Source organism: Zingiber officinale, chromosome 7B (assembly GCF_018446385.1).
Source record: "Zingiber officinale cultivar Zhangliang chromosome 7B, Zo_v1.1, whole genome shotgun sequence".
Taxonomy (NCBI): Eukaryota; Viridiplantae; Streptophyta; class Magnoliopsida; order Zingiberales; family Zingiberaceae; genus Zingiber; species Zingiber officinale.
This window is the reverse complement of record NC_055999.1, coordinates 107,620,466-107,639,191: the sequence shown is the minus strand read 5'-3', so window position 1 is coordinate 107,639,191 and position 18,726 is coordinate 107,620,466. Positions and strand designations below refer to the sequence as shown.

Genomic DNA, 18,726 nt, shown 5'->3' with positions numbered 1-18,726 from the left:
AAATTAAGGGTAGAGTGAGAATTCAATAAGATGTAGAGGAGCTGTGTTTGCATAACTCGAGTAATTCTTAATTAAACTGGCCAATATCATACTAATGGACCAATATAAGACCAGCAAATGCAGGTAGACTAAAGTGTAACTGACAATAAGGATATGAAACTGATACTATTGTAACTATGTCAACAGGGAGCTGTTTGGATAGAATATTACATCTTACAAGATTGATTGTTCATACTATTTTTTTTTTTTTTTTGCACCATATGATTTCTTGATTTTTCTAAATAAATTATTAAGTAGGCAGCTTTCTAATTAGCTTTGCAGGAAACCAACACAAAGGAACTAGGATATTCATGAATATGTAAGACATTGATGCCAGCAAGTTATTACATACAACGAGGGGAACTAAAATAAGTTATTTGCTATTTTCATTCACAGATATAAAAGACTACTGCAGCATATGCTGCTAACCCAAAGATATTGGTAACACATTAAAGCATCGTACCAGAAAACATTGCCTGCACCTTGAACAAGGGCGGATCCATAACGTAGCAGTGCTTCAGAATTTTCAACAGAAACTACAAATAACTGAAAGCTCAGAACAAGTAGCCAGAAAATCATGAGATATGGTGTGGTAAAAAAAGAATGAAGTTGACATTAAAAATCTTCTCATGTGTAACATAAATCTAAGTTTTTGCTGCATTGTCTTTTCTTTCTTTTAAAAGAACACTTTTGTTGTTTATATGCTTTCTTGCAACCTATTTTGTAATGAGAAATGATATGCTGAAAGAAAAAAATGCACGAAAATGAGTCATTATATCCTACGTGGAAAAAAGAGACAAAGTCTTTTATTAAAAACTCAAGCTTCGCACAACAGCGGGGAGCAGCGTGCAGGGGCAGAACCAGAAAAAAAAATTCAGGAGGGCTGAATTGTATAGATATTTTTTTGTAAGACTAAATAAAAATATTTAATAATTAAAGTTTTACATCAACTCTTGCATAATATACGATGCTGCAGAAACTATACACATGAAGTCTGAAATCTAACTGACAAAGAAGTTAAGCTCTAGCCTATTCATTTCCAGTGTGTTGAACCCTCTAAGGCTCTAACTCTTGCATAATATACGTTGCTGCAGAAACTGCAGCCAAATAAACATGACGTCACTTACATAAATCATAATATGCATGAAATTCTCATAACAAATAGTGTAGAACATGGCAAAAAAAGAGGTTCAATTTTGAGGAATCAACGATAAACAAAGAACACTTTAATAACAAATATTTCTGCCAATATAGAAGCAATAAGAAATAGTTGTACATCTCATTTTGCAACCCACTTGATAACTAACAACATGAAACACTCTCCATGCAAAAGCTATTAGCCTATTAAGTTAATCGCAACCAATTGATCTTGTTGAATACTTAGGATTCTCATTTAAACCATATAACAGACTGCAATACTAATACTTATAATATGTGATTAAAATGATATTGTTAGAGTTTACCAAGTGTCCAAGAGACTAGAACCTGAGAGCCTTTCCATTGTCCCACTTAATACTCGACCAAATCTCCATAAGACCATAACCTGATAAATTAACATTGAGAACATTTGATCTAACTTGTAAGAAAAAACTAGAAGTTTAGGAAAGATTAGTCTATCTTTCTTCCATAGGTGAGCTTCATTTCTGGGTTGGCACAAAAGTCTGCGACGGCCGACGAGTTGGTACAAAAAGAGATAATCGGATTCTACGAGACTGCATTCGTTGAAAATGTTGTAATATTTGCTCATTTTCAATTGTAGAAAAAATATCATTTTCAATATATATAACTAGACTGTCATTCATCCATTCATCTCCCATTCTATTGTGTAAATCAGTCTTCACAGTCTTCATTGCAGAAAAAACTCGTTCAACCGAAGCAGTTGCAACTGGTAAAACTAATGTCAACTCTATCATACGATAAACCAATGGGAACACCAAATGTTTTTCAATCTCAACCAATTTCTGAGCAAGAATTCCTAAGTCATCAATTGAAGAAAAGTAAGGATCATCCCGCAGATTATAAAAGTAACTCATAAGTTATTGTTCCAAAAATAAATAATCAGTACCACAAAAGTCCTCGGGATAAAAATCGGCAAGATGGATGAGTTTGTGAATATCAAATTGAGAAAAAGAATTTCTTGGATGAAGACATGATATGCAACCAAGCAATTCCGTACTAACTTCTGAAAAACGATTATTCATCTCTTGTATAATTAAATCAACAACCTAGCATTCAAATTTGCAACCATGATAGCATTAATAATCAATGAAATCTCTTTAACAAAAAAATAGATTTTTAGAAATAATACTTGACAAAAAATCTTCACACGATAATGATGAAAATTGGTGATGAGTTGCCCTCTACACCTGCCATGACCACGAGTTAGCATGTTGTCCTCTATATCAAGTATTGGAATCATATTCAATTCACAAAATGTGTTAACTTGTTCCAAAATTATCTGCCATCCATCTTCCCTGAAGTCTTGTAGTCGACATTTCACACTTCTAACCAAGGACATGGCTTGAATAATATTTTGATCCCCTTGTTGTAGGGAAAGTGATAACTCAGTTGTAATTCCCAATATATACTTCATCAAATGTAACACAAAAACAAATTGATAACTCTCCATCATCTCAATTAAACATGCAGCAACACCTTTATTCGCAGAATAAGAGGCATCATCATGTACATTTCCTAACACTTCTATCACTAAAGACCACATAGAGCATAAACTAAGTAATGTTAAGTAGTGTGATCCCTAACGAGTATCTCCAGGTCTTGCTAAATTAGTTTCTTGATTTTTTCTTTTTCCACTAATAATTTCTCCACTTTCCAATTCAGCAATTATCTTATCATGTTGAATCTTTCTAAGTGGATCTCTCCTCTTACAAGATGCTCCAGATATATTCACAATCATGGTTATATACCCAAAAAATTCACTCAGTAAAATTGTCATGGGCAACAACAACAAGAACTAATTGGAGTTGATGAGAGAAACAATAAACATACATTGCAAATGGATTTTCTTGTAGTATCAGGGATTTCAATCCATTAAACTCGCCATGCATATTTGAACCTCCATCATATCCTTGGCCTCTCAATCTAGATAATGATAAACCATGTTGTACAAATAAAGCATCAATAGTCATTTTCAAAAAATGAGAACTAGTGTCAGGCACATGCATAACCGCAAGAAATCGTTCAATTACACATCCTTCTTTATTCACATACCCAAAATAACTCCCATATTCTCCTTCACTGAACTGTCCCGAGCCTCATCAACCATCAAAAAAAAGAATTTATCTCTAATATCATTGATTATAGCAAGTGTGATCTTTGAAGCACAAGCACGTGTTAAATCCTTTTGAATTTTTGGGGAAGTCAATTGATTGTTTGCAGGAGCATTTTGTTTTATAACTTTAGAAACCTCTTCATTTTGTTGACTATACCATTCAAGCAACTCAAGAAAATTATCTCTATTTGAAGAACTAGTTGACTCATCGTGTCCTCGAAAAGGTAACCCTTGCTTCAATAGAAAGCGTGTCACATCCAACATTGCTGTTAAACGAGTGCGATAATCAATTTCCATATCGCAACTATGTACTCGTAAAATATTCCCCACACTATGCCTTTGATCTTGAAAAGCCTCAAACTTTATTCTAGCTTCATTGTGACAGTTATTCACAGTCCCCATATGATGATTGAATCTTTCTAATGCCCATTTCCAATTGTTGTATCCATCTTTTATAAAGGCATTATCTACATTTTCTTTATTTAACGGTTTGAAAAGATAACACTAAAAACAAAATGCAACATCTTTTGATATGCTATACTCTAGCCATGTATATTTTTTATACCAAGTTCCTTGAAAACTTCTTTCTTGATTACCAAAAGTTGTTTTCGGATACACATGACCATTTGGTTGACAAGGCCCTCGGAGCACATACTCTCTTCGAGCTTGATCTCGAATAGCAATATCAAATTCTTCAATTGGTTTTCGTAATCCCGGCTCACTAACAATATCATCCAAATTTAATTCTACACGGGATTGACTTTCCACTTGTTCAATAACATTCGTCTCATTAGAGGAGCTAGACCCGGAACTACGAGTTCGTTTAAAAAATCTCTCCATATCCTACACAAATAAATAACTAAAAATAAATTATGTAATGAAAAAATATATGTTGAACAGTTGAACTAAAACTTTAATAAACTACCACTACCAAGTACCAATATAATAGAATAGTAATGGAAAACTAAACTACAAATGTAATTCTGTACATTTTGTAAAAAAAGTCAAATAATAATGAAAAATTACCAATCTAATAGAAAACTAAACTTCAATGGTAAGTAAAATGGTATTCTGTACATTTCCAAAAAAAAAATTAAACTGTAAAAAAAAAAATAAAACACAACAAATCTAAGTTCAAACCTTATGGAAAAATGACGTTGGAGCTTGGAGCCTTAGAGATTTGATTGCCGACTTGCCGGTTTGTCGCCGCTTGGTTGTTAGCGAGCGAGACCGCGGATCCGCGACTCCACCGAGGGCCCGAGGCTCAGAGGCACCGACTACCGCACTTGGAGACTTGGTTGGAGGATTGGAGCCTTAGAGGAGAGTTGGAGTGAGAGAGGAAGGAGTAGCGAAGAGGGCAAATCGGCAATTGGCAAAGAATTAAAGAAAAAGAAAATAAAAGCAGAGGACGTGTTTAATGTTTTTACTTTTTTTATTATTATTTTATTTATTTAACGTTGCGCACTTGGGCCCACTTATTAAATTATATCTTATTTAATTAAAAATGCTATGAAAAAAAAACGCCTCCTTCGTCTTGGCACCACACCTGCACACACCGCACAGACACAGTGGCACAGGCGAGCAGCAGGCCCGCAGCGGCACCGCGACGCGCCGGCACGGTCCGCACACCGGCACTGGCAGCAAGCGTCGACTCGTCGTGGCCCGTGGGCGGCGTCCAGGTGGGGAGAGGCTGAAGCCTCCTCAGCCTCTTGAGTCGCTCGGAAATTTTCTTACCGTCCGACGATCTTCAATGGACGGCAGCCACGCTGGGGGGCTGAAGTCGGTCCGCCACTGGCGGCGTGTACACAAGTTTCATGTTTCACTTTTCCAATGTCGCCCTCGTTTCCTAGGGTTTCCCCAACCCGCCGCTACGACGTGACCAGCCCACTCCGTCACCATCCATTTTCGATCAGTTTCGAGATCTCTAGGTGTTGATCTCCTCCTTCCTTGGAAGGACGTAATTGATCCCAGAGACTTCTTTCGACTCCTCTGGCGCACGAAGTAGAGATCTGCCACCAGCGATGTTCCGCCATGACCAACCGAACCCTAAAGCCTCAACCACCAACGAAGTGACGCCACCCCCAGGGAAGCCGTGAAGCTCCTCTACGGTTGACTGAACCCTACCGCCATAACTGTTGGGACCTTGACACCCACTAGAGGGGGGTGAATAGCGCCTCACCCAAATCGATTGCTTCCTATAATGTTAGTTCACAGCGGAAATACAAAAACAAATACTAACAAGAGAAAGCAAACCTAACAAGTTGATTTAACGTGGTTCGGAGATAAAACTCCTACTCCACGGCTGTCCATAAGGTGGACAATCCCGATCCGTCAGTGGATGACTCCCCGGAAAACCTCCGGCTAGCTCAAGTTCCTTGTCGGTGGAGAAACCTCGGCATAAACACTTGAATACAAGCACACCAATCACACGAAAGCTTGGGAGACTCTAATAGGCTTTAACCAAGTCTATTTCATCAACCATGCCCAAGCACCCCGAGCTCTATTAAATAGAGCTCGAGAGGAAAACACTAAGCTATTTTCCCGCTACCAGTCGACTGGTGCATACACCAGTCGACTGGTCCTTTAAGTGAAGTCGACCGTTACCCAATGGTCGACTACCAGTCGACTGCTACAGTATACCAGTCGACTGCTATAGTAACCAGTCGACTGCTACAACGCTGCTACAGTGTCGCAACAGTACTGCTGCAGTGTCGCTACAGTAAATCCTAAAACACATAGAATTTTGCCCTGAGTACAATCACTCAGTACTCGTCCTCGCCCGCCCAACCTAGACCTAGCCTTCTAGCTTCCTCCATCAGCCTCGCGTCCCTCGGATGTCTCCCCATCCTTCACGTCTTGCCTTCTAGAGCTTCCCTCGGCCTTGTCCATATTGTCGGGTCTTTCCTTTGCCAAGATGCTCCTCACCTCCGGGACTTCATCCATTGCCAAGTCGCACTTGGACTTACGTTGCCAAAACTACATGCTTGGACTTACATCCAAGACTCATCCTTGGACTCTCCTCCTTTGCCAAGATCATACTTGGACTTTCCTTGTTATACCTGTATCCTGCACATTCACAATGCATATCAAATACAACAATAAACCTAACTTAAACCTTTGCCCAAACATCAAAACCTAGGGTACTCAGATTGCTCCAACAATCTCCCCTTTTTGATGTTTGGCAATCCGTTTAAGTTAGGGAAACAATAGAGCAATACATATGTAAATAAATATGCAAATCAACTCATGCATAAATAATGAAACCTAAATCCCTAGGCTCCCCCTTCAGCTAAGCTCCCCCTTGAGCTAGGATTTCCCGCAAAGGTAAACTTCTCCCCCTTAAACAATCGCTCCCCTTTCACCTAAGCTCCCCCTTGAGTTAGGATTTCTTGCAAAGGTGTATAGGTTTCCCACTTAAACCTAAATTTCTCCCCCTTTGCCATACATCAAAAAGAACTCCAACAATATCCCAATTGTTGAAAACTTGTTATCCAAATTGACTCTAAACTCATGTAATTATCCCCCATGGATCTCATACATCTAAACGAGTTGGCACGATCAAGAACAGTGTTGAAAAACACTTTTAGGCTAGTATCAGTCGACTGCACTAGGTACCAGTCGACTGACCCCTTTGATTTCCACTCACAGAACCTTCTGTGTTTGAAATACACTGTTACCAGTCGACTGGTATCGGAACCAGTCGACTGCCCTCATCAAAATGAGCTTACAGAGACATTCTGTGCTAAAAAATATTGTTACCAGTCGACTGGTACCCTATTTCTGTAAAAATCAACCTTTTCTGACCAACTTCAGAAATGCACCAGAAATTTTACAGACCTCCAAAAAATCCCAAATTTTGTGGAGAGGTCTATTTTATCCATGTCTACTTGGGAAAAATATATATAAAAATATATTTATTACAGATCCCAAGATTGACACAAAATTCAAAAACTAGCTAAATAGTTCAATTGAACATTAACCTAAAGTCCTAGTTTTGGCTTCCTTTTGATGTATCTGCCCATATTAAACCACAATACTTCCCTAGCATGGGTTTATATGACATTTATACATCAAAAACTAATTTTTATGTAATATGACCCCCAATGTCATATTTTGATACCATCCCAATTGTGCCAACTCACTAGATTAGAGACTTAAGTCTGTCTCCTAACCACTTGGCACATTTGATAACCCATCTATCATGGGTCCCAAAGGCTCTTCCTCACCTTAGGAATCTTAACCTTAGTCACCTCCCTTGGTGACTTATCCACTATGGCTAGTCCACTTCAGTGCACCTCGGGTGATACTTGGCTACTCACCTTCTTAACCTTAGACACATTGTCTTTGGTTAATTTCTTCTTGTCCTTAACCTTGGGCACCTCATCCTTGCAATAATTATATGTCACCCTAACATATTCCTTCTTATTGGCCTTGGATGACTTTCCCTTGTCCTTGGTCACTCTTTCCTTACCAATGTTATGTGTCATCTTAGCACTTGACCTCCTTTTGATCTTGGAGGGATCCAATTTGATATTTTTGGATCTTTGACCACCCAAATACATGTCAAGTCCTTTAGGTCCAATAATGAATCTCTCTAGGACTTTCTCCATTTCCTCAAGCTTTGCCTTCAATGCTTAATTTTCCAATTCTAGGATTCTAACCCTAGAATCAACATGTCCATCATGGACATTCTTAGATCTACCCTTCCTAGGCATGTGTCTCTCCCCTTCTTGGGATTAATGCCTAGGTTTTCAACCATCTTCTTCTCCTTAGGCAAGATAGGTTGTTTCCTTTTAGGTTTATCATTTGAAAATGATTTCCTAGGGTTATCACCTACATTAACCCTATTCCTATCATTATATCTAAATTCATGATTATGCTTGGGTAAATCATAAAAATTATTTCTTAAATGCATGGAAGAATTTAATTTTGATTTGAATTCAAATTAGGGTTTACCTCCCTTACCCTTGAAGCTCTCTTCTTCTCCCACTTCTTCAAGTACGCCAATTTCTTGAGCTCTCCTCTCCTTGGGCACTTTGTGTGGTAGTGACCCCACTCACCACATGTAAAGCACCTAATGTGCTTCTTCTTCTTCTTCTTCCTACAACTCACATTAGTTTCTAAATTAACTTTAGTGAGTTTAGGGTTTACCTCCTTTACCTTCTTGAGCGAAGGACACCTACTCTTGTAGTGCCCTATCTTACCACACTCAAAACATTTGATGTGGTCCTTTGTGCTCTTCTTAGTAGTTGAGGTGGAGGGTTGAGCTTCCAAGATCTCCTCTTCCTCAGATTTCTCTTCTTCCTCTTCACTTGAAGATGTGGATGATTCCACTTCTTCCTCCCTTGAAGATGTGGATGATACCTCCTCATCTTTCTTCTCCTCCTCGGATGTTGAACTCGTGTCAACATTCGATTGGTCCTTCTCTTCTTGGACCAATAAGTCCTTCTCCCTGGGTTTCTCCTCTTCTTAGATTTGTGTAGGACTCTCATGAAGTGCAATTACCTTTTTCCAAAGGTCGCTTGTGTTCTCGTACTCACCTACATTCAATACCGTATTAGGAGATAATAAATTAATCAAAATTCTAGTTACCTCCTTGTCCATCTTCGATTGCTTCCTTTGCTTCTCGGTCCAATACCGAGGTCGGAGACGCTTTCCCTTCTTATCCGTTGGAGCTTCAAACGGTTCCTCCAATACAATCCATTGGTTCCAATCCAGTCTCAAACGGGCTACCGTTTGAGATCGCCGGACGGTAAGAAATTTTCGAGCGACTCAAGAGGCTGAGGAGGCTTCAGCCTCCCCCCACCTGGACGCTGCCCACGGGCCACGACAAGTCGACGCTTGCTGCCAGTGCCGGTGTAGGCGCCGTGCCGGCGTGCCGGCGTGCCGCGGTGCCGCTGCGGGCCTGCAGCGTTGCTCGCCTGTGCCACTGCGTTTGTGCGGTGTGTGCAGGTGCAGTGCCAAGACGAAGGAGGCGTTTTTTTTTTCATAGCATTTTTAATTAAATAAGATATAACTTAGTAAGTGGGCCCAAGTGCGCAACGTTAAATAAATAAAATAATAATAAAAAAAAGTAAAAAACATTAAACACGTCCTCTGCTTTTATTTTCTTTTTCTTTAATTCTTTGCCAATTGCCGATTTCCCCTCTTCGCTGCTCCTTCGCAGAACGAGTGAACGACGGCGGAAAGAAACCCTAAATCCCTAACATCTTCCTCTCTCACCAAGGCTCCAATCCTTCAACCAAGTCTCCAAGTGCAGTAGTCGGTGCCTCTGAGCCTCGGGCCCTCGGTGGAGTCGCGGACCCGCGGTCTCGCTCGCGAACAACCAAGCGGCAAGCGGCGGCAGTAGTCTCCAATCTCCAACCGGCAAGTCGGCAACCGAATCTCTAAGGCTCCAAGCTCCAACGCCATTTTTCCATAAAGTTTGAACTTAGATTTGTTGTGTTTTATTTTTTGTTTACAGTTTAATTTTTTTTTTGGAAATGTACAGAATACCATTTTACTTACCATTGAAGTTTAGTTTTCTATTAGATTGGTAATTTTCCATTATTATTTGACTTTTTTTACAAAATGTACAGAATTACATTTGTAGTTTAGTTTTCCATTACTATTCTATTATATTGGTACTTGGTAGTGGTATTTATTAATGTTTTAGTTCAACTGTTCAACATATATTTTTTCATTACATAATTTATTTTTAGTTATTTATTTGTGTAGGATATGGAAAGATTTTTTAAACGAACTCGTAGTTCCGGCTCTAGCTCCTCTAATAAGCCGAATGTTATTGAACAAGTGGAAAGTCAATCCCGTGTAGAATTAAATTTGGATGATATTGTTAGTGATCCGGGATTACGAAAACCAATTGAAGAATTTGATATTGCTATTCGAGATCAAGCTCGAAGAGAGTATGTGCTCCGAGGGCCTTGTCAACCAAATGGTCATGCGTATCCGAAAACAACTTTTGGTAATCAAGAAAGAAGTTTTCAAGGAACTTGATATAAAAAATATACATGGCTAGAGTATAGCATATCAAAAGATGCTGCATTTTGTTTTTAGTGTTATCTTTTCAAACCGTTAAATAAAGAAAATGTAGATAATGCCTTTATAAAAGATGGATACAACAATTGGAAAAGGGCATTAGAAAGATTCAATCGTCATATGGGAACTGCAAATAGCGATCACAATGAAGCTAGAATACAGTTTGAGGCTTTTCAAGACCAAAGGCATAGTGTGGGGAATATTTTACGAGTACATAATCGCGATATGGAAATTGATTATCGCACTCGTTTAACAGCAATGTTAGATGTGACACGCTTTCTATTGAAGCAATAGTTACCTTTTCGAGGGCACGATGAGTCAACTAGTTCTTCAAATAGAGGTAATTTTCTTGAGTTGCTTGAATGGTATAGTCAATGAAATGAAGAGATTTCTAAAGTAATAAAACAAAATGCTCCTGCAAACAATCAATTGACTTCCCCAAAAATTCAATAGGATTTAACACGTGCTTATGCTTCAGAGATCACACTTGCTATAATCAATGATATTGGAGATAAATTCTTTTCTTTGATGGTTGATGAGGCTCGGACAGTTCAGTGAAGGAGCATATGGAAATTGTTTTGAGGTATGTGAATAAAGAAGGATGTGTGATTGAACGATTTCTTGCGGTTGTGCATGTGCCTGACATTAATTCTCATTCTTTGAAAATGGCTATTGATGCTTTATTTACCCAACATGGTTTATCATTATCTAGATTGAGAGGCCAAGGATATGATGGAGCTTCAAATATGCGTGGCGAGTTTAATGGATTGAAATCCCTGATACTACAAGAAAATCCATTTGCAATATATATTCATTGTTTCTCTCATCAACTCCAATTAGTTCTTGTTGTTGTTGCCCATGACAATTTTTGAGTGAATTTTTTGGGTATATAATCATGATTGTGAATATATCTGGAGCATCTTGTAAGAGGAGAGATCAACTTAGAAAGATTCAACATGATAAGATAATTGCTGAATTGGAAAATGGAGAAATTACTAGTGGAAAAGGAAAAAAGCAAGAAACTAATTTAGCAAGACCTGGAGATACTCGTTGGGGATCACACTACTTAACATTACTTAGTTTATGCTCTATGTGGTCTTCAGTGATAGAAGTGTTAGGAAATGTACATGATGATGCCTCTTATTCTGCGAATAAAGGTGTTGCTGCAGGTTTAATTGAGAAGATGGAGAGTTATCAATTTGTTTTTGTGTTACATTTGATGAAGTATATATTGGGAATTACAACTGAGTTATCACTTTCCCTACAACAAGGGGATCAAAATATTGTTCAAGCCATGTCCTTGGTTAGAAGTGTGAAATGTCGACTACAAGACTTCAGGGAAGATGGATGGCAGATAATTTTGGAACAAGTTAACACATTTTGTGAATTGAATATGATTCCAATACTTGATATGGAGGGCAACATGCTAACTCGTGGTCATGGCAGGCGTAGAGGGCAACTCATCACTAATTTTCATCATTATCGTGTGGAGATTTTTTGTCAGGTATTATTTCTAAAAATCTATTTTTTTTGTTAAAGAGATTTCATTGGTTATTAATGTTATCATGGTTGCAAATTTGAATGCTAGGTTGTTGATTTAATTATACAAGAGATGAATAATCATTTTTCATAAGTTAGTACGGAATTGCTTGGTTGCATATCATGTCTTCATCCAAGAAATTCTTTCTCTTAATTTGATGTTAACAAACTCATCCATCTTGCCGATTTTTATCCCGAGGACTTCTGTGGTACTGATTATTTATTTTTGGAACAACAACTTATGAGTTACTTTTATAATCTGCGGGATGATCCTTACTTTTCTTCAATTGATGACTTGGGAATTCTTGTTCAGAAATTGGTTGGGACTGAAAAACATTTGGTGTTCCCATTGGTTTATCGTATGATAGAGTTAGCATTAGTTTTACCAGTTGCAACTGCTTCGGTTGAACGAGTTTTTTCTGCAATGAAGACTGTGAAGACTGATTTACGCAATAAAATGGGAGATGAATGGATGAATGACAGTCTAGTTATATATATTGAAAAGGATATTTTTTCTACAATTGAAAATGAGCAAATATTACAACATTTTCAACGAATGCAGTCTCGTAAAATCCAATTATCTCCTTTTGTACCGACTCGTCGGCCGTCGCAGACTTCTGTGCCAACCCAGAAATGAAGCTCACCTATGGAAGAAAGGTAGACTAATCTTTCCTAAACTTCTAGTTTTTTTTCTTACAAGTTAGTTCAATTGTTCTCAATGTTAATTTATCAGGTTATGGTCTTATGGAGATTCGGTCGAGTATTAAATGGGACAAGGGAAAGGCTCTCAGGTTCTAGTCTCTTGGACTCTTGGTAAACTCTAGCAATATCATTTCAATCACATATTATAAGTATTAGTATTGCAGTCTGTTATATGGTTTAAATGAGAATTCTAAGTATTCAACAAGATCAATTGGTTGCGATTAACTTAATAGGCTAATAGCTTTTGCATGGAGAGTGTTTCATGTTATTAGTTATCAAGTGGGTTGCAAAATGAGATGTACAACTATTTCTTATTGCTTCTATATTGGCAGAAATATTTGTTATTAAAGTGTTCTTTGTTTATCGTTGATTCATCAAAATTGAACCTCTTTTTTTGTCATGTTCTACACTATTTTTTATGAGAATTTCATGCATATTATGATTTATGTAAGTGTCGTTCATGTTTATTTGGCTGCAGTTTCTGCAGCAACATATATTATGCAAGAGTTAGAGCCTTGGAGGGATCAACACACTGGAAATGAATAAGCTAGAGCTTAACTTCTTTGTCAGTTAGATTTCAGACTTCATGTGTATAGTTTCTGCAGCATCGTATATTATGTAAGAGTTGATGTAAAACTTTAATTATTAAATATTTTTATTTAGTTTCACAAAAAAATATCTATACAATTCAGCCCCTCTGAATTTTTTTTCCTGGTTCCGCCCTTGTCTCTAATCGATTCCTCCAATACTTGAAATTATCTCAATCGTATGAAGGTGGGATCCGGATATCCCATCCAAGCGGACCTTCCGACTCCATCTCGTCTACCTCTAACGGTTGCTCCTTTGGCGATTAATCCAACGAAGAGCTCACCTCGCTCTGATACCACTTGTTGGGACCTTGACGTCCGCTAGAGGGGGGCGCCTCACCCAAATCGATTGCTTCCTATAATGTTAGTTCACAGCGGAAATATAAAAACAAATACTAACAAGAGAAAGCAAATCTAACAAGTTGATTTAACGTGCTTCGGAGATAAAGCTCCTACTCTACGGCTGTCCGTAAGGTGAACGATCCCGATCCGTCGGTGGATGACTCCCCAGAAAACCTCCGGCTAGCTCAAGCTCCTTGTCGGTGGAGAAACCTCGCCACAAACACTTGAATACAAGCACACCGATCACACGAAGGCTTGGGAGACTTTAATAGGCTTTAACCAAGTCTATTTCGTCAACCATGCCCAAGCACCCCGAGCCCTATTAAATAGAGCTCGAGAGGAAAACACTAAGTTGTTTTCCTGCTACCAGTCGACTGGTGTATGCACCAGTCGACATGTCCTTTAAGTGAAGCTGACTGTTACCCAACGGTCGGCTACCAGTCGACTGCTACAGTATACCAGTCGACTGCTATAGTGTACCAGTCGACTACTACAGTGTCGCTACACTAAATCCTAAAACACATAGAATTTTGTCCTGAGTACAATCACTCAGCACTCGTCCTCGCCCGACCAGACCTAGCCTTCTAGCCTCCTCCATCAGCCTCGCCTCCCTCGGATGTCTCCCCATCCTTCACGTCTTGCCTTCTGGAGCTTCCTTCGGCCTTGTCCGTATTGTCGGGTCTTCCTTTGCCAAGAGGATTCTCACCTCCGGGACTTCATCCATTGCCAAGTCACACTTAGATTTACGTTGTTAAAACTACATGCTTGGACTTACACCGCCAAGACTCATCTTTGGACTCTCCTCCTTTGCCAATATCACACTTGGGCTTTCCTTGTTGTACCTGTATCCTGCACACTCACAATGCATACCAAATACAACAATAAATCTAACTTAAACCTTTGCCCAAACATCAAAACCTAGGATACTCAGATTGCTCCAATAATAACCACCAGCCAAGTGGCGCCACCCCCATCCACGAAGCTCCTCCACGGCCTAAGCCCTAAAGCTCCTCCACCAGCGATGCTCCCCCACCCAATTTTATCATCCGCACAAAGGGCATTTACTCCATGGTAGAACCCTAAAGCCGGATAAGGTCTGTACGGGTTTGTTTCTTAACACTTGATGAATCTTGATGTTATTCTTTCTGCCTTCCTCTTATCCACCTACAAAATAACTAACAACATTGAACATTAAGCTTTTCACATGCCTAAGAACTTGTAGTTCTTGCCGCATATCATTTCTCATCATTGTGCTATTGTTATTTATGTTCGTCAATAACTATTTTGTTTGGATTTAGGTTGTAAAATTGTTATGGAGCAAGAACTATTAATTGAGGGTGATTTCCAAGTGTTGGGTGATTCGTCAAGCTCAAATACAGTTGATACTCCACAAGTTGGGATGTATTTTTCAGCTGAAGAAGTTCATGCTTTTTACAAATCCTATGCCCAAGGTCTTGGTTTTGGTATTTCAAAGCTTGGTTCCAAAAAAGAAGATGATGGTCAGCTGAAGTTTTTTTCATTCTCTAAAAATGGTAAGACCGCTCCTAGATTGAAAAACTCCTTTTATCCTAGACCTTGTAGCGAAACGGATTGCAAAACAAAGATTAATATTACAGTTCAAAATTATGGATTATGTGTCAGTACTAGTATTCAACTTAAACATAATCATGCATTAAGTCCAAGGAAGTCAAGACATTTCAGATGTAATAAAGTATTAGATTCTCAAACTAAGAGGAAATTAGAGTTGAATGATCGGGAATAACTTTGAGTAGGAATTTTCAATCATTTGTTGTTGAAGCTAGTGGCTATGAAAATTTGTCGTTTGATGAGAGAAAGTGTAGAAATTATGTGGCTGAAGCACGGAAATTAAGGCTTGGGAATGGTGATGCAGAAGCCTTGAATAATTACTTTTGTCGTATGCAAAGTAGAAATTCAAATTTCTTTTATGTGATTGATGTAGATGAAGATTCTCGTATAAGAAATATATTTAGGGCTACATGTGATTCTTTTTTTGATATCATTACATTTGATACTATAGAACTTACCAATAGTTATAATATGTCATTTGCTTCGTTTATTGGAGTAAATCATCATGGCGAATCCATATTACTTGGATGTGATTTGATATTTAAAGAAGATTATAAAACTTTCATTTGGTTATTTAAATCATGGTTGACATGCATGAGAGAAGGAGCTCCATAAGCTATTATTACGGATCAATACAAAGTCATGGAAATTGTAATTCTGGAGGTATTTCCGGACTCTCATTATTGTTTATGTCTTTGGTATATTATGAAAAGACTTCTAGCCAAGTTTAGTAGTCATGCCAAATGTAAGTTGATAAAGAGAAACTTGAATAATATTGTTTACAATTCTATGAAATCTGAAGAATGTGATAGCAACTAGAAAAAATTGATCGAAGAATTTAACTTGGAGAAAAATGATTGGTTGAATTCTTTATCTGAAATTCGTCATAAGTGGATGTCTGTGTATGTGAAAGATAAATTTTGGACAAGGATGTCGATAAGTCAAAGAAGTGAGAGTATGAATGTTTTTTTTGATGATTATGTTCATTCGAATACAACTTTGAAGTAGTTTATTGAACAATATAGCAATGCTTTGAAAAGCAAGATTGAAAAGGAAAATAATTCTAATTTTGAGTCTTTCAATTCAATCATTCCGATCATTAGTGGCAATCCAATTGAAAAGTATTTTCAAAGTGTTTATACTAACAAGATATGCAAATTGTTTCAAGATGAACTACAAGGTTTGATGTTTTGTAACACTTCATTTGTGAAGCAAGAAGGGTCAACACTCTTTTTTGAGGTGACGAAGACTGTATATGGAAAAGAGGGAGCAACTCCAAAAGACGTTTCTTTTTTGGTACAATATAGTGAGTTACAATGTCAGATGAAGTGTTTGTGGCATCCCTTTGAGTTTCGTGGAATTATGTGTAGACATTTGATATCTATTCTAGTGAAAAGAAATGTCACTATAGTTCCATAAAATTATATTTTGGAACGGTGCAAAGGCATTAAACGTGGATATCAAGGAATCATCAATATTTATGATGATTCTTGTCATCATGCAGAGGAACGACGAAGATATGATAATCTTCAACCATTGTTACAGGAAGCAGGACAGCTTGGGTAAAAAAAAAATGATGAGAGGTGCTTGTTTTAACAGGGATATTGAAAGAAGTAAAAAAAAAAAGGCTTATCGATATTGATCCTGTCCGAATCGCCGAACCAAAGGACGCTGGGCACGTGGCGCGCTCCTAGTCGATGGAGTAGGCCTCCGAAGCTCCGGCGAACCTGCACAGAAGTCGGGTCAGGAAGGGATTCCCGGCGGCGACCCTCCGACGCTTAAGTCAGGCAAGCAAACAGTGGAAAAGAGTGGCTCCAGAGATGTTTTTCGCGTACCTCCGGCGAAGTAAGAGGCTCTTTATATAGAGCGGTGAAAGAACCAATGCACGTCCACCGAGGCGCATACGTGTCCGCAGCCCATACCTCGGTATGCACCTGTCAGAAAGCTTACCTGACACCATACTGCTACAGTCCAAGCATGTCTTCGATTGGACAAGAGAACACCTGGCCGTCAGACTAGGAGTATAGCCTAGCTCTAGGACTTGACGGCTGTCAACAGATGTTCCTGTCCCTATTGTCCGTCCGTCCGGCTGGACGAAGAGCGCCGTCCGGACGGCCCTTATTCCCTGCGCCGGCCGGGCGGCGCACCCTTCCGCTCGGTCATTATTTACTGTTCCATTGAGCGTCGGAACCCAGATCTCTGTCAGGGTGCCTTAGATGTTTACTGGCAGACAGATCGGTCTGCCCTTTTCTCATGAGTCCGATCGGCTCACCGTTCTTCGACGGACCACCTGGCCCTTTGACCTCCACGTGGCGTTGACCCCTCGTTAGGGGGTCCCGGGCTCTTACCACCGGATCACTTGCCTTCCCCTCGTCTAGTCGAAGGAGGCGAAGTCCGACTGACTGGACTGCCGATCTGATTGAGCAGTGATCACTGCGTTAGGCCGCTCGACGGTATCTTGTCTGTGCCTTACCCCAAAGGGGTTTTCCGTATATTTTTTATAAGCGAACCGCTCAGCCGTATGTTGACCTTAACGACCAGGCTATCGTTGATTGTATCATGTGGATGGCTATCCGCTCGGGCGTTTATAGACGCCGGCTCGTCTCTCGATATTTAACGTCGGAGCTCGACGGTCTTCCGCTCGGACGTTTATAGACGCCGGCTCGTCTCTCGATATTTAACGTCGGAGCTCGACGGTCTTCCGCTCGGACGTTTATAGACGCCGGCTCGTCTCTCGATATTTAACGTCGGAGCTCGACGGTCTTCAAGGCTAATTTTGACGCTGCCGATCGGCGGATCCATTGGCCATCCTTTGCATTAATTTTGCTTCCTGCATTACAAGGACATGAGCAACTTAACATATACAAAAATGATTTACATTCGTGCACCTTTCACCCCGCTCGATAAGGCTGGAGATGATTTGCACTCCACGGTCGATCCAACTGCCGCCTGTCTTCATCCTCCAAATAATATGCGCCCGAGCAGAGCTTTTCAATAACCTTGAAGGGGCCCTCCCACGGTGCCTCCAATTTGCCGACGTCACCGACCGGCTTGACTTTCTTCCAGACAAGATCGCCGACCTGGAATGATCTGGGGATTACACGGCGGTTGTAATTTTGCTTCATCCGTTGCCGATACGCCATCAGCCGGACGGACGCCTTGGCTCTTTCTTCTTCGACCAGGTCTAGCTCTATGTTCCTCCCCTCGGCGTTGCCCTCATCATAGCTTTGGATCCGAGCAGATTCGAATCCAACTTCAACAGGAATGACCGCTTCGCCGCCATACACCAGGTGGAAAGGCGTGACGCCCGTCCCTTCCTTTGGAGTCGTTCGGATGGCCCATAAGACGCCCGACACTTCATCTGGCCAACTTCCTCCCAAATGGTCGAGCCGAGCACGCAAAATGCGAAGAATTTCCCGATTGGCTACTTCGGCTTGACCGTTGCTCTGGGGATAAGCCACGGACGTAAAGTGTTGCTCGATGCCGTAGCTTTTGCACCAATCCTCTAGCATCTTCCCTGTGAATTGCCGCCCATTGTCGGAAACCAATCGGCGAGGGATGCCGAACCGACAGATGATGTGTTGCCAGATAAATTTTTTG

General features: G+C 39.8%; 1 protein-coding gene across 1 annotated transcript; it reads left to right on the top strand.

Annotated features, from left to right (window-relative positions):
- The first annotated feature begins 11,459 nt into the window (after positions 1-11,459).
- LOC122004654 lies at positions 11,460-12,706 on the top strand. The gene is made up of 3 exons (XM_042559507.1): positions 11,460-11,873; positions 12,222-12,474; positions 12,642-12,706. The coding sequence occupies exons 1-3, from the start codon at positions 11,460-11,462 to the stop codon at positions 12,704-12,706; spliced, it is 732 nt and encodes a 243-aa protein (XP_042415441.1).
- Positions 12,707-18,726: the final 6,020 nt, after the last annotated feature.